The following is a 16,379-nucleotide window of genomic DNA, read 5'->3' on the forward strand; positions in this document are numbered from 1 at the left end:
AAATAACAATAATGAAATATGAATAGATTATTATGAAAACCAAAGGAAGCACCATAAAAGAAAAGATGGGTTGTGACAACTGGAACCCTATTCTCACCATAGGAAGAACTTCAAGACGTTTAATTGCAAGCACACAAAGAAACAACAAACACAACGTCTCATCGCATTCTAGCTCACCGTTTAGTATTTTTTTAGCCGACCGGCCACTACATAGTGAAAGTTTGGCGGACCCAAGCACATTAAGCATGTTCCAAAATCTGCCCGGTAACAACATGAGCTCTTACCGAGAGTCAGCAAGCGTGGAGGTCGCTGCTGATATGGCAAGAGAATCGAGGCTGCCGCTGTTTTCAGTCTTCTTGCTTCACGACTTTATATTGCATAGATATTTCATTTAAAACTTATATTATATTCATTTAGAATAGGTTTCTTTAAAATTATATTTAAAAAAAAAAAAACATATTTCACAGGATCTCAATTGTCAAAGTGCTCCAAAGAATAAACACATAGTCTAAGATGTTCAACTGGTGTCGAAAGTCCCAAATAAGCAACTAATAAAATCTGAGGGACGCACACTGACTAAACTACCCATCGCTAAGATCCTGCTACGGGATCCTCAGAACGACCTCCTCTGCCTCCTGATTGGTCAGAGCCTTCCTGGACAGGGGAGCAAAACCCCAACCAGATGGATGTAGCTGATTAAAGTTTATATATGATCTGCTGAAATGCTCCAAAGCGCCTGCTGCACTTTGAGCGTCTGTGTTTCAAACGCAACGCTATAAAAAAAAAAAAAAAAAAGGAAAGGAAACCTTAGAGCGGTGCTGCATGTTTGTTAAAGTGAACGGCACCGTCGGTGTTGCTCAAACATCATTCTCGAATGTTTGCTTTCTGAGCTCCCATTCAGAAATGCAACAAGTCTGAGCCAAAGGTTCTCTAATTGACTCGTGTTAATTGAACGTAGTGAAAGTTGCTGGAATTTCCTGTCAGTGTTTCTATCTTGTTAAACCGGCGGAGGACGTGATACTGTGACACGTGCTGTTTCTGTTTTTAGATGCATGAGATGGGGGCGTGCTCCGATGGCGCCAAGGGTAGTGAGGAGGACCCATGCTGACCCAGAGTGAGCCTTAGTCCTCGACACGGCTGACCTGGGTGCGATTCCAGCCTGAGGCCGCATGTTTCACCCCCTCTATCAAACCTCCTTTCTTGTCAGCCGACTTTGAAAAAACACAAGCCACTAGTGCTACAAAACCCCCCAAAAAACGAATCTATAAATGCATAAGATGGAGAGAAATGTCGTCACGCCTTAGCGCCCCCAAAAGTAGTTTCGAATCAAAATAAAAAGGGAAATCCCACAAGCTCTGACTCAAGACAACATAAGCAAAGAGACCCGCCTGCTACGGGAGCCGGGACCGTGAAAAATAGCCTGTTTTCACGACAAAACAAATGGCGTCATTGTTTGTCGCTGTTGCAGATTTTTCTCGTTATCTCCAAAACATGGCGGTCAGGAGTACTGCGCTGGGATAAGGCGTGGCCACCAGGAACAGACACGGTACCTTTGGTCAAAAGGAAGCCTGTGATTATGAGTCTACCGGACGTAACGTTGAGCTCCCACTGTAAGTGGTAATGACTGAAGCTTGTTAATGCTTCCTAAGCAAGGAAGTAGTCCTTGAGTTGGCCCGCTGTGCTGAGAGAGCTAATATGACAAGTTACAAAAGCACAGAAACCGCCTCTTCCGTTGTTTATCTGGCAGCATTCTGGGTACCTGGTAGGTTAAAACATGGTGATAAAGTGACAGATGAGACTAAAATGTTTTGTTAACACTGAGAAAAACGTGATTTGCTAACGACTGGCCACCAACACCACCAGTACTGCCTTGGACCTTCCTCTTTGAGAGGAAAAAAGGGCGTTTCAGTCACTAAATGAGTCTAGCCTGCCTTGGACCACTTCTGGTTAAAAATCCAAAACTGATCAAACTTCCACGGGATAAGTCTACACTCGGGTCGTCGATATAGTCGATACGAATGAATAATTCAAAGGTATTCATTTACGTCAAAAATCCATATAAACTGAGCCAGTCGCCCAAATTGACCCTCTTCATCCACAGGACGAACACAGAAGCGTTGTGCTGCCCGCCGGGCAGACGGACAACGACAAACAATAAAAGCTGAATGGTGCTACATGCTAAACTAACACTACGAGGTAACCCTACAACACTGATGTTTGAAAGCAACGAAAAATAAATAAAAACAAAGCTCCTTCAACAAGCAACCTGCCGGGCTACATAAGCTAACACTGTCCGTTTAAATACTAGCCACCAATGACGGGGTCTGTGGGTCGCCTCCGTCACGCCACCGTTTGGTTTTTAAGGCACTGAAGGTGAATGTGGCTAAAAGTAACAGAGATCATGGTGGAGCAAGAGTTGGAGCAAAAAAAAAGTAAAAACCCTGCTGCTGCTGCTATCTATCGATCAATAAAGCAAATATTCTGCAATATTACCAGCAAGGAAGAAATTGCACAGAGCCGCTGCTGAATACATTTGCATGGACCAGATCCTTGTTTGTTTTAAAAAAAACAAAAAACATCTTAGCTCAGAATGATTCTTTGTTCTTCCCTCAGACGTAAAATTTATTTGCATCATCAGCAAACGAACAGACAAATGGAAGCACACAGTGGCACAGATATGCAATTATGAGCTAAAATAACTGCACAACTGAGTCAAAGCTACACGCTTCCATAAATATTAACACTTATACGAACTATTGTCTTGTCTACTGCTTGGGCCAAACAGGGAAGAGACACTTTGATTATTTATTTCTCTAATTAAGGGCTAAATTGTCTTCTACTTATTGGTTCTATGAAATGACGAAATTTAAAGTTTGTCGCATTGTAAATAATTATTTTTTCTGCTCTTAGCCAGGGCCTTCAAAAAAATCCTTTGGTATCAAAAATGGCATCAGGGATTAAGTATTTTTCTTAGCATCGTGATCCAGTTTAAAACTTCTGTATTGTGACAATCCTATTCTATACCAAATTTATGTTATCAATACGTCGAACATTCTGAAACATTTCATTTGCGAAACAAAAACAAAGGACAACCCCAAAATAAAACGAGTGCGATAAACTGGGGCTAGCAAATTCTACACTGATCAAAAATGTATTTTTGCGATGACTACGGTAATTGTGATACTTAATGGAAAAAATCTCCTGTTTTAGTATCAGTGTTGTCAAGTCAAAATTAAATTAAATAATCATTCCTGGTGGCAAAGAGAAAATAGCCCTTTGAGCTGAATGATGAAAATTTCAAAGTTAAATCGGGAATTTTAATCAGGAAGTAAAACCACCTAAGATGACAGAACTCAACACCAGTAATCCTCAGTTGTGGATGTGTGTTTTGGTTAAGACTAAAGGCTGATTTTTAACTAATGTCTTCAAACCTCCTGTCTTAGAAAAGGTCATAATTAGTCCTAACATTTCCTGTTAATATGGGGCTTCTCAAAGCATTTATGTAAAAACGCCATAACCTCTTCTAATGATTATGGAAAAACAAACAATATAACTTGTGAAAATAATAGAACTTTGGAACATAAAATATATTAAAAATTAAATGAAATGAGCCTGATACTTATTAAGAAATGAATAATGTATAACCTTCATATAACCTGGATATAATTCAGTTGCCAAACCAGAACCAAGACCCAATTAGGACCCAGGTGAAGTATAAAGGTTTTCATTTCATCAGACCTGCAACTGTGCACGACTTTCTCAAATTTAGTCCAAAAAATGCGTTTCGTAATTATTTTCAAAAAGTAAAACATATTGAATTCAAATTTAATTTAACTTATATAAAAATAAAATAATCAAATTTTTGCACGCAGGTTTCGAACTTTATACTTCAACTGCAAATTAAAGTTTAGGTACTGTATATGGTGGATAATGACTATGTGCATTTTGAACAAACAGAACCACACAGTTTATTTCATTCAGATTACAGTGGGTGAAAACAAACCTGAGCTGCATAAACAGACAAGTCAGTAAAGGCGGTTAAAAAACAAAAAACTTCAGTCGTTTTCGAGTTTTTGCTCCTCAAGTCAAATCTCTCTTTTGGTTAACTGTTGGAAATAGCCATGTTTACATTAAATAATCCAATAATATATCATAAAAATGTGTTTACCTTTAGTAGTTAGATTATTATATAGAGAAAATAAGACAGAGACAATCTAGATAATAAGTCACAAAGCGGCTATGAGTTGAGTCAAATCTGACACAACCGTGAACTTCTTCAGCTAAAATGTGTATTTGATTATCGGGGCTCTGCAGCTACGTTTAGGCCGTGTCTGAAAAGACCGCAGCTCAGTCCTAATCACTTGGGCGTTGCCAGGTTTTGCCCGCAAACCAGGATTGGAAGCTCCATCCTTTCTCTTACAGCTAGACTCTTTTACAAACTTGACTTCCGGGCTTTTAGAACCGTACCTATTTTCAGGATCTTCGTCGTCTTCTGCTGCCCATGAGGGCCCAGACTGCTCTTCATCGCCTTGAAACAGAAAAAGGAAACACCTTTTAAAGATCTGGTCCATGTTCCTTTACAGAAAGCATCCATTCCCGATACGGCACACTGTGTTTTGTTAATTTGAAGTGTGAAACACAAAACCACCTTAATATATGACCCACTAAATCAATATTTTTGTCAAACTATATTTCAAAGCAATTAAAGCCGCAGGTCTCGTGGGGGATGTTTCTACCAGGCTTGGCCAGCCAGAGCCTGAAGGTTCTGTGTGTTGTTCTTTGTAAAGCTCAGTATAATTGGATAGGAAGAGTCTCTGAACATCGATTTCCAAGTCTTACCACATTATCCATGTTGGATTTACGTTTTTATGGATTTTTACGAGGCTATTCTTTTGTTGCCTCCAGGTTTACCTACAGGACGGGCCTCCACCCACCTTCCCGTTGGCTACGCCCAGAGTTCACACACGAAACACGGCCAGATACGGGGCGTAACGTTCAAACAGCTGAACGCACCGACGCCACTTCCTGAGACGCTAAAAGCGTGAATGTGGTCCTCCTTAGCGTCCGATTAGATTTAAATGTTCGAGTCAAAAAAGGCAGATAGCCACTTTACTGAACGATGTAAATTACCATGTAGCTGCTATAATGGACCAGACAAAACCCTCCCTGAGAGGCTGAAAAGTATACAAATAGCCATTAGCAAAGATTTAAATGTTCAAGATTATTGAATGTTTAAGTCAAAAAGACAGAAGACGTGTTTGCTGCGTCTCCTACACGGCTCTTGTGCTATTCTTTCAACAGCGGCTTTCTTCTTGGCCACATTTCCCCAAATGCGACTAGTAAGCTGTCTTTCCATCCGATTCCTCCACATGAGCTGAGGTCATCTGCAGCTCCTCCAGAGTTGACGATTTAAAAAGGGCTATGAATACTACTGTAAGGGAAGTTACTAACTCAGTTTTAAGCATCCTCATTTTTATTTTCCTCTTTCAGAACCTGTGACTCAAGATCTCATAATTTTCCTGCTGGACCAACGTTGTGACCATTCAAGCCCTCATCCCAAACGTCTCCTAACTTTTCTTTCCAATTTGGGAAGCACTGCGCCAAGTTAGATAAAGCCCACTTGCAAGCTGTCATTTCTGTTTATATTTATTTTTAGCACAGCTTAAATCATATGAAATTAAATAGGAATACCATTCGTAATAAGCAGGGCTGAGTATCGATTCATATTTCAAGAATCAAACTTTTTCTCAAGATTTGGAATCGATTATTTTCGATTATTGCTCCGATCTCAAATAAGATTGCTAGTATCACTGCAAAAACAGAACTAAAAATAAGTAAAGATTTCTTGAAATTAGTGCGTTTATCCTTGATTTGAGCAGGTAAATCAAATTACCTGCCAATAGAATGAGTATTTTCCCCCCTAAAATAAGATAATTAGATATAATGCACTTGAAATAAGACGATGGAGATGAGTTGCTCCTGTTTTAAGTGCAAAAATCTTATTCCATTGGCAAAGCATCTTATTTACCTGCTCAAATCAAGGATAAATACACTAATTTCAAGAGAATTTTAGTTATTTTAAGTTCCGTTTTTGCAGTGTAAAAACATTTTCTTAGCTGTTACATGAATTAAAATGACTGCGTAGTTATGCAACACGTTGATACTAATATCATATTAGCATTCAACGGCAAATCAATAAAGTAATGCTGGAAGTGCCGACTCAAACATTTAAGTTCACAGTGGAAAATGCATTTTTATTTTTAAATCTATCTTTGGTTATGTGAATATATGAGCTTTAGGAATTATAAGAGAATGGATTCAGAATTGGGAAATGGATTTTTTTATAAGCCGGCCCTGTTAGAAAGGCTCACCTGATGATTGTTGGAAAGCTGCTACTCCGAGCGACGCCACGTCTTCTGTGATTGGCTTCATCTTCTGGTCGCTCATGTCACTCTCAGAGTCGTCGTCTTGCTCGTCGTCGCTCAGCGAAGACGACGAGTCAGTCATGTCCTGAGGAGGTTTCCCCTTAGACTTCCTGGTTTGCATCCTCTTCTGCTTCCTCACCCCGCCTTCCTCTTCTCTCCTCCTGAGGTGAGGCTTCCCGATTGTCCTCACCGTACTCAGGTGCTGTATTTCCTTCTGAGGGTCCTGATCGTCGCTGGAGGAGTCCGTGCCGCTCTCCTGTCGAGCTTTCACCGCTCTGCTGCTCAGCTCGGACTCGGAGGAGCGGTCCAGCATCTTGCGTTTCCGCCGCAGGCTCTCGGGCGACATGGGGCTGTTCTTGGTGAGCCAAAACAGACATTTCTTGGCCACCTTCTCGGGCGGCGCTTCGCTCCCGTCCTGGTCGCTCTGAGGCTCGTCCGAGCTTTGCGTCATCGCCGCCCGCTCCAGCAGCGCGGCGGGGACCTCGTCCGAGTCGGAGTCGTCTCTCGACCTGCTCAGGTTTTGCTCGTCGTTGTCCGTGGCGGGGACAGCGTTGGCCGTCTCCTCGGGGTCAGAGTCGCTCTCGCTGTCTCCTCCCGAGAGCGACGGCTTGGTTATGATGTCACTCTGCCGCCGCAACGGAGTGGTCTTCAAACGAGGGGACCGCCTGTTGCCCTGCTTCTCCTTCAGGAAGAGGGGCGTGTTAGTGTTGTCGATGGGTCTCTCATCTTTCACATTTGCTTTGGCTCTTTCTTCATCTTCGGACACATCCTTCTCCTTGGACTTTTTCCCCTCCTCTGGGAAGCCGTCCTCCATGTTGGGGACGCCGGGCGATTGTTTCTGCTCCACGGGTACAGGTGTGAGTTGGACGATGAGCTTCTTCGACATGTCCACCTCGCTGGAGCACGGCTTCAGGCCGATGTTCTGAGGACACGGGTCCAGTTCCTTCCCGGAGCAGTCGTCTGAGACGGTTAGGTCAATGTACCCTTTGGAGTCAGAGTCGTTGTCGTCAAAGTGCTCGGCGGCCAGTTTCTGCAAGCCACTCAGGCGCCTTTCGTCGGACCGGTCCAGCTCCGTGCCTGCGTTTGTCAGGAGGTGATTGCAATCTTTGCTGAGGATCTTCTCCCAGTTGCTCGCCACATCCAGGTCACTAAACTCCTCTTTAAGGCTGTCCTCCAGCGCCGCCAGAGACTTCCGCAGGCCTTTAACTACGGCTAAGAAGGAGTTGAGATACGCGGCGCGGACACGAGGCGCTTGTGGGTTCGCCGTGACCGTCTCTATGAAACCGATGAAGGTTTGGTTCACGGCGTTAGTCGAGTCTACCAGATGTTTGGCCTTTTTGGTCACGTCTTTAGAAACCTGCAGGCTGTTGTAGTTGAAGACCACGCTGCCGTCCATGCCACTGTGATCCCATTTGTCCAACGGGATGTTCTGCGGCAGGCGCGGCGACAGCGCGTGGTACAGCTCCGACTTCTCCGGCTCCGCTCGGTTCCTCCTCCGCTGCTGGGACCACAGGGGCTCCACGTTCTCCAGGACGGTGTCGCACGCCATCACCAGGTCGAACAGCGGCTCTGGGCTGCACACGTAGCAGTACCATTTGCTCTCCAAGATGCTGGAGAGCTCCTTCCGTCCCAGGTTTCTGAGAATGCACTTCTTGCAGAAGGCGTTGCTGCAGTAATCGCAGCAGATCAGGTTGCCTCCTTCAGCACACCACCTGCACAGGAAACACAGGGGCCGAGGTAAACGGCAGCTTGTTGCGCCGCAGGCTTAATATTTCACCTGAAATAGTCCAGAAATCTCACCTGCACTGCTCGTCCATCCCATCTCCATCCTTGCTGATATCGTCACTTGAGTAGTATTTGTAGCACGCCTGACGAAACAAAACAAATCGATGCTTTCAGCAAGTTATAACCAAGTACACCCAAAAACAACAAAAAAATCTTTCACAGAGATTTATGGCTGCCCATTTGAATGTCCTACGGGCTATATAAATGGAATTTGAGGACTGCACCACAAGAGAAAAAGAATTTAGTGGTCCACCATTGTTGTTCAGATTACCAAACTTTATAGGCAGCGCTGACATAAAATGGCATCAAAACACCTCAAGCCTCTTGATCTACAGCTAAATAAAATATCATTTCTGCCCAACCTCAACATGCCAAACAGAGCACATGTACCGACTACGAGACTGAAGACATCAGAGGATAAAAGTGCAACACAGATTGGGAGGTCTTTGCACCATGGGAGTAAGTGCAAATGCTCAAATCACTGGGAAAAAAAAACATTTTTTGTGTGAGTAGCACCAACCATGTATTGGGTAATGCACGATGGGTAACACAGAATGCTTTACAAGGATTTAAGCTTACTAATATAAACACGAGAAGAAGAAAAAAAATTAAAGAGCAAGCTGGTCAACTTCATATTCGGCCACTATGAGTAATTCAGACAAAAGAAGCATTGACTTATTGAGTTGTGCACACTATACCGTACATGAGCATATTTCTCAGTAGGTTAATGATTCAGTAGAAATAATTCATATTTTATTGCTTTTATGCCATATTCTATTTTGTTCAGAAACTACATTTTAGGTAGCTTGAATGCTAACACTACATCTGGTAGCTCCATTTTGAATTTATGTAACTAGTATCGCTGTTCAAATTCGATAATATAATCCGTCATAGACATGCCAACAGTCTGTTGATCCGATCGAACTCCGTGTAAGCTTCGTACTGTCGATATTCTATTTTGCTGGGACCTAACTTTTAGGTTTTCATTTGCTACAAGATGCAATCATATTGCTGGACATCCACAGCGATATGGAACGGCTAATGTGATAGCCGTTCATAACGTCTCCAGACCCTTACACGTCAGATTGGACCTGCTCTCTATGTGGGAAAAGAACAGGACGCCTGTGCAGAACCGACCCGTTCTGGCGTTCTCTACCGATGCCAATCGAGCTCCATGGTTCTGGGCAGTGAGCACAGGGGCCAATAGAGGACACCGGGCCCTCTGGCCTCCCTTGTGAAGTCTGTTCATAATGGTTCGGTCAATTCTCTATGTACTGTTGTAATGTTTGGTCCTGCATATTTGGAGGAACGTCAAGAATTTTGCAGTAATGCCTAATAGCTGGCTTCATTTCATGGGTTTTAATCGCATATACTAATATAACAGCAGGGTAATTAGAGCATGAAAATCTACACAGAAAATCAAATTAACCTCAGTAAAATTATTAAAAGGAAGCAATTCACAGGGAAGCCAGTCAGTCTGGACTTTAGTCTTAAGATCATACCAAGACTTGCTATCAAGAAAGACACAGAAAAAAAGCAGGGGAAATTATTGGATTTATTAATCCAATAATAAAAGATTTTGATAATCATTCCATCATTGTCATTAAAGTCAAAAATATATTTGTTTTCAAGTTATTTACGTGTTGTTTTTACCAAGGATGCTAATAAACGGAATAAAAGGAATCAAATATGACAATTTGATCACAACAACCTTTCTTGTTTTGAGTTTCCCTTGTTCTTAGGTGCCAGGACTGAAACTCACCTTGCAAATTAGTACTTTCAGAACCGGGTGTTGATAAAGGGAATCTCTCCGGAAATGGTTAACTTGCCGGCCACACGCAGTGCATGACACAATTCCCACGTGTTGCCCTCCTGGGGAAACAACAACGCTATCATTAGCAACAATGCTGCCATATATGCCATTTGTTGGATTAGGGATTAACTTGAAGACATGAGCGAATATTTAGAGCAACATAAAGTTATCTTGAACAAAATAAGTAAAATGAAAATCCCACTATTGAATCAAAAAATTGTTTAAGAAAAACAACAGATGGTTATTTTAATGTCATCAACTGATAGGAGTAACAAACTGGTTATTGAGATCGTTGCCTCTGGTGTTCAAAAAGATGAGAAACATTTCACCCGAGCAGCGGCTGACCTGAACGTTTCTTTGAAAACTCCCTCCGAAGGACTCCTGGCTTGCGACTACGAAACTCTGGACCTCTGAATTCATCTCTTCCATTGTCCACTGGCTCAGGTCTGACCAGCACGGTACCTGTTACAACCAAAACTATTCAGTCCAATACAGTTTCTATCTAAACGGATATGTATCAATATCAGTTCAGTTGTGCGTTGTTGAAAGTTAATGTTTTCATTAACCGAGCAAAGCGGTGTAAAACAGCAACACCTACCTTTAGGCAATCTATTGACATCAGGGTGACCATTTGAGGTGACAGGAATATCAAAGTCTTCGCTTGCGTTTGAGTCTCCAGATTCATCCAGTCCAGAATGCTTCACAACTACTGAAGGTTTTCTAAAATATCAGGAAAATAAAAAAATAAAATACAAATTACAAACCTTTACAACAGCAGAAATGCAACAGACTGTAATAAAAAAGCAAATGCATACCAATCCCCCGGGTTGAAATTAAAATATATTTCTTTCTTAGCAGAATTTTCAAATTGGGTTTTAAAGGAACTTAACTGGTATAAATGAACATTAAACTCACCTCCTTGAGTATCTAGTGTCCAGGCCAGTCTGCAAAACAAGACAGAGTCTCAGTTTACTTTAAAAGATTTGTTTCTTCTTTAAGCCTTTAAACAAGTGATGTGTTTTTTTTTTTAAGTTTTTAAAAATTATTAAAAATTAAAGGGGACCCATCATGTTTTTCATTGGTTCTTTTTCCCACTGAAATCATTCAGTAGTGGTCTTTATAAAGTGGAGATGCAACGTTTTGGTCTGAACTCCCCCACATTTCCCATTTTACCCCGTCCCAGCCAACTCGTTTTGATGCTGTCTCTTTAAATCTAAAGGAGGCACATCACACCCCGCCCCCTCCACGTCACACAGCCTTTCACTCCCCCCCCCCCTGATCGGCCATTTTTGTAGTATGCTGGGGGGGCGGTGTAATGAGCAACCGCACACTTATCCACTTGTAGTTTATGCATCTTTCAGCTTGGACTATAAATTACTCCAAGAAACAAAAATGGCAGCTGGACCTCCATGACCTTGTTTAGCAGCTCTGCGGCAAAATACTGTAATTTTTGCTTAAAGCTAGTAATTGTTCAAAAAACATAATAGAAAACTGAACGACTTGAAAAATATGACCCAAAAATAATATAAAGAGATATCTATGCAGCACCGAGACAGTCAACATTCGAATTTCCTGCACTCCAAGTACACAACACAATTTATTTAAGTGCTAAATAGTGGAATTGCCAAGATATGTCCCCTTTAAAGTGCTAAATACTATGATAGAAAGATATAAAACAGATATTTTTACCCTAAAATTCCAGTTTTTCTAATCTAATATTGGCTAACAAGTAGGTTGGTCTTGAAACAGTTATAATTAATACGTCATAGCAAAATTGATGTAAGTGGAAAAATTGTCCCAGTTTTTGGGATCTACACATGTCATCAATTGGAGTGTATAGTAATTACTGCTGGGCCAGTCAGGACAAATGATCATGACTGTTATCTGGATCATTTGTTTTGCCACGGCATAAAACAAAATATCCTCTAACCACAACTAACCCAAGACGATTTACCTCTGTAACATTATCCATTCTTGTGTTCCCCACAGAAAACGGTTTGTTTGTTTGACCTGTAAACAGATGATCAGTAAGTTTTGTTGAAGGATATGTCCACAAAGTTTACTTTTGATTCAGTTTATGTAAAAAGGATGTACCATTCGAGTCCTCTGATGTTGGGGAGCCATTGCTGTCCTCGATGCAGGAATGAGCCAAATATTCATGAAGCTTGTCGACCAATAGATTCAGCTTGTTGCTGGACGTACCTCTGTGAAACGGAAAATAGGCGTCATATTAAACAAGCATATCATCAGGCTTAAAGTTTAAATTGTGAGAGATATAGTTAAAAATTGGAATTGGTAAAAGATTTACTTCCTACAAGGCTTTACATTGTAACCTAATATTCTCTGACAAATTCTAGATGGGTTTGTTGATGGGTTTAGTTTAGAATATTGATGATAACGTTTCTAAGTATCGTCTTTCAGCATCACAGAGCAAATGATGAGTGAAACCTGATAAATCTGGGATTTTCTAAGAAAACTGAGGAACAACCTTTTATTTTATTTTTTTGCAATTGAAATGTGGTAAATTTCGCGACCGGAAAGGATTAATTGGATGCTATATATGGCAGGCTACCACACTTCAGGAGACATCCATCCAAATTCTACTTAAAGATGTTTACAATAATGTGCATCCCTAACTCGCTGCATTAATTACTGATTATCACATGTTCCAATCAAAATAAGAGGAGCACGGATCGCCACAGGACTTTTCCAGGTCAATCATGATTTGTGCTTTTCTTGGGAGGTCTGGGCTGCCAATTCTGAATTTGACCAATTGCGATTTTTTATTTCCCAAAGACCAAGATATACTGAAGAGAAAAAAATATTTTGTTTAAATACAGGTAAAAGTTTTTAATCCAACAGAAAGTGGTGTGATGCAGCAACTAAAGTAGGATTAAAACCAAATTTTCCTTGCCCCTTTCTTTTTCATCGGTTATTACAATGCTTCAACCACTTTCTTTGACCTTCAGCATCTCAAGTATTACCTTGTGTGTCAGATGTGATGTGAGCCTCTTCCACAATAAGAATCCGTACAAAAGGCATTATATAGTATTAGTAAGCAAAATGCAATTTCCTAACACTTGCAAAAGTAATAATCATAAATTCTCAGGTATGGGCCAGACAGTACTGATGTTACAGAGCTTAGGTATAATGACAGTGAGGCAAGGTGTTATAGTAGGACTACATTGAGGGCTTGGTATTTCTTTAAATTGGGACGGTAAATACATTTTATTGATTAATTAGAATCTGCAATTCATGAAGATTTTATTTTTTTAAAGTTTATATTGATTGTTTGCCAACACACTCCTTGGGCTTCCATGAACGTTGAAACCATGCACTACATCAGTACTGATAAGGGAAGTTGTTTTGGTAACAGCATGCAATATGGAATATATGTTTAAAAAAGTGTATTTTCAAGATCCTTTAAAGAGACAAGTTATTTTACCCTAAGACGAGGCACTTTAATTTATTCATTTGTTGGTGTTTTGTAAGTTAGTTTGATGTTACTCAGGTGAAGAGTTGCCAGTTCCTAGATGCATACTCAAAACTAGCTCATTGTGTAAAACCACTAGCATCAAACATTTTCTATTATTTCTTCATTGTTTACGATGGGAGGGCCGGCCATCTTGTTCTACAGCCATGTTTCACAGCTTGTATTTAGTTGCGCTTTGAATTTAGGTAAACTCTCAGATAAGATGACGGCAATAAAAGCAGGTTCTTAAAAATTACTTCTGTGTTGTTGGGTTTTTTTTAAAACGAAAGGGAGAAAAAAAACTATCAAATTTGATATTGCAAAATTTGAGATTTTATTTTAAAGCCATATCTCCCAGTCCTACTTTAAGTGTGACTCTACATCCTGTAACCCCATTGGCCTAGACACATGAATCACAACAATGTTCATGGAGCTTCATACCTACACCAGTACTAAATACTTCATTCCACACAGTTCTATGTGGCATTAACAATTGCACACGCTTATAGTGCAAGAATAGATATGCTGCATATTGTGCATCCCTATGCGGATAACCAGTCAAGGATACCCATCTCTGATCAATTGATTATTACATCTCAAATAAAAATCCCAAATATATCCACATCCAGTTGAATTCTATCCACTATGGGCAACCATGATAGCACTCCATATTTCTGAAGAGCTAATAAATATTTAATTTCAGTGAGCCAAAGGATGAGTCTGTTTCGGGTCAACAACATATCAGCAAGTCCAATTTCTGCTGTGAAATCTAAGTTACTCATAAAAGAATACAGTCTGAAATAAAAGCAAATAATATATATTCTCTAGCTCCAAATGTTCCAGAATGATTTTATTTGACCAAAAGCTATCAATTTATCACTCGTTTGACGAAATATTTTTGGAAACTACATTGCACCGTGTTAAGAATTTTGATACTGAACACCCACGACAACAAGGCAATGTTTAATCAAAATATCCATGGAGCTTAGCTCAGTCCCAAGTAAAAAGGGAGAAAATATGCAACCACAAACGTCTCCAAAACGTACCAATAGATGTCTGTGGCTACATTTTTCTATATTTAGGCTGTGCTACTGTGTAACAGCTTAAATCGTTTATTTTTTTACATAATCATTTTTCTACCCGTTAGCTTAGATGTTAGCTAACAGTGGGCTAAGCTACGTTAGCGTAACGCTTGCTAAGCACCAAGAGGCGCCCTCATTTCAAACTTCAGTTATTACCTTAGAGCAGACATGTCGCAAAGCAGCAAAACAGATTAAGTCGTTCAAAAACGTCACATTGTTTTGTTTTGGTAGGGGGGAGGTTTCCACCAAATTTCTATGGCAAAACTGTGGCGCTAATCAGCACATCATGAGGGGGAAAAAAAACATGACGCGTCTTCTTCGTGTGTTTTCACAAAGTTGATCTCTGTCGCCACCCTCCGTCTGGAGGAAGCATAACCCGGTGCCCAACCTGCAGACCCAACCCTTTTGACACGCCTTCACGAAAATGATCTCACGTCTCCAGCTTTGTCCTTTGCCCATATTCAGTATTATAAAAGGTTAGTCCTACAAGCTACTTTGTTTAATATGTGTTGAATTTAATATAGCAAAACTTAATATTGGATTTTGCCATCCTAGATTATTTCATTTCTTAAGATCATGGTAATGTATTGTGAATGGCAAATTCCAAAATGTGATACAGTAAGATTTAAAAAAAGGTTTGTGAAAAAAAAAATTATATATATATATATATATATATATATATATATATATATATATATATATATATATATATATATATATATAAAATAGCATTTTCAATACTTTCTTGGATAAAGAGACTGGAAAAATTTAGTGATTATGTGATTATGGATGCTAAAAAAAACAGAATTGGAGATTTTAAAGCCCTTTTTTATTTGTTTTTATCTAGTTATCTTTAGTAAGCTGTCATACAATTTCTTTTAAGTTTCTGACATTTCTTATACATTGCACAGTAGACTGTTTTGTTACATTTTGTTTGTTTTTTATCGCTTAGTCACATCCGTGAAGGGAGTGCACGTTTACTTGTATGTAGGCTGGCTGGCGGGGGTGGGTAGTGGGTCCTGCCTCTTTTTTGTTGTGAGTGAGGCTTCAAGGTGAGGTCACTTGGGAAAGTTGACCGTGGATGGGGCAAAGGATTGCTTATGTTTGCCCATGCTGCTCCTGGCTGGGTACTTGCTCACTGCTGCACCCACCTGTGGCTGGTTTGGGGAGCAGCGTTTGCACCCCAGCACTGGGGGCCACGGTGCGGTGACCCGTATGTTGTTGCAATTGGGACTCCTGAATGCGCACTTGAAACATGCTTAAATGACCTGCTGGGGTTGGTAGGCTGTTATCCCTGGTTCCTGGGCCTCTGCTTCATGACCATGGGGACTCTGTCACTGTCTTCAGTGCTCCGCGGGGCTGCCGGGTTTGTGGGTGTCAGAGTCCTTTCTGCTTGCTTCTGATCCTTTTGGGGGGTCCTCTGTACCCATCACTGAGCACAGTTAATGTAAGACCTTCAACACGTATTTTTCATGATCACATACATTTTTTATCCATATTCTTGCTACTGGTGACATTGCTGTCTGTGTTTTTTGCTGTTGTTGAGTTTTGTTTATATGTACACTTTATAAGCGATTGACACTGATAACAACCAGTCAGAGGCAGGCATTCCTCCTGGCTCTGACCACACCCGTATTAACACAATGTGGTGCCCCTGGGCACTATACCTCACAGCACCCCCCCCCCCCCCCCCACCCGTGCTGTCCTCCGGTCAAAAACATCAGACATAATCAAGGGGATTTCTGTAATGGATTAATTTTCTGTATCGTTAAAAAAGACGATACATTTGCACGTACTTGTGG

General features: G+C 40.8%; 1 protein-coding gene across 1 annotated transcript in view; it reads right to left on the reverse strand.

Moving 5' to 3' along the window:
- LOC105929351 (transcriptional regulator ATRX) overlaps window positions 1-14,899 on the reverse strand; it is a 30,287-nt gene extending 15,388 nt beyond the window's left edge. The window contains exons 1-10 of the mRNA XM_036143289.1: window positions 14,734-14,899; window positions 12,118-12,227; window positions 11,978-12,033; window positions 10,939-10,967; window positions 10,622-10,743; window positions 10,369-10,485; window positions 9,973-10,082; window positions 8,226-8,293; window positions 6,372-8,137; window positions 4,468-4,528 (exon numbers count right to left, since the gene is read on the reverse strand). Coding sequence (XP_035999182.1) covers window positions 4,468-4,528; window positions 6,372-8,137; window positions 8,226-8,293; window positions 9,973-10,082; window positions 10,369-10,485; window positions 10,622-10,743; window positions 10,939-10,967; window positions 11,978-12,033; window positions 12,118-12,227; window positions 14,734-14,747 — 2,453 coding nt within the window. The 5' untranslated portion in view covers window positions 14,748-14,899. The remainder of the gene's footprint in view (window positions 1-4,467; window positions 4,529-6,371; window positions 8,138-8,225; window positions 8,294-9,972; window positions 10,083-10,368; window positions 10,486-10,621; window positions 10,744-10,938; window positions 10,968-11,977; window positions 12,034-12,117; window positions 12,228-14,733) is intronic.
- Window positions 14,900-16,379: the final 1,480 nt, after the last annotated feature.

The sequence above is a fragment of the Fundulus heteroclitus genome, chromosome 11 (assembly GCF_011125445.2).
Source record: "Fundulus heteroclitus isolate FHET01 chromosome 11, MU-UCD_Fhet_4.1, whole genome shotgun sequence".
Classification (NCBI taxonomy): domain Eukaryota; kingdom Metazoa; phylum Chordata; class Actinopteri; order Cyprinodontiformes; family Fundulidae; genus Fundulus; species Fundulus heteroclitus.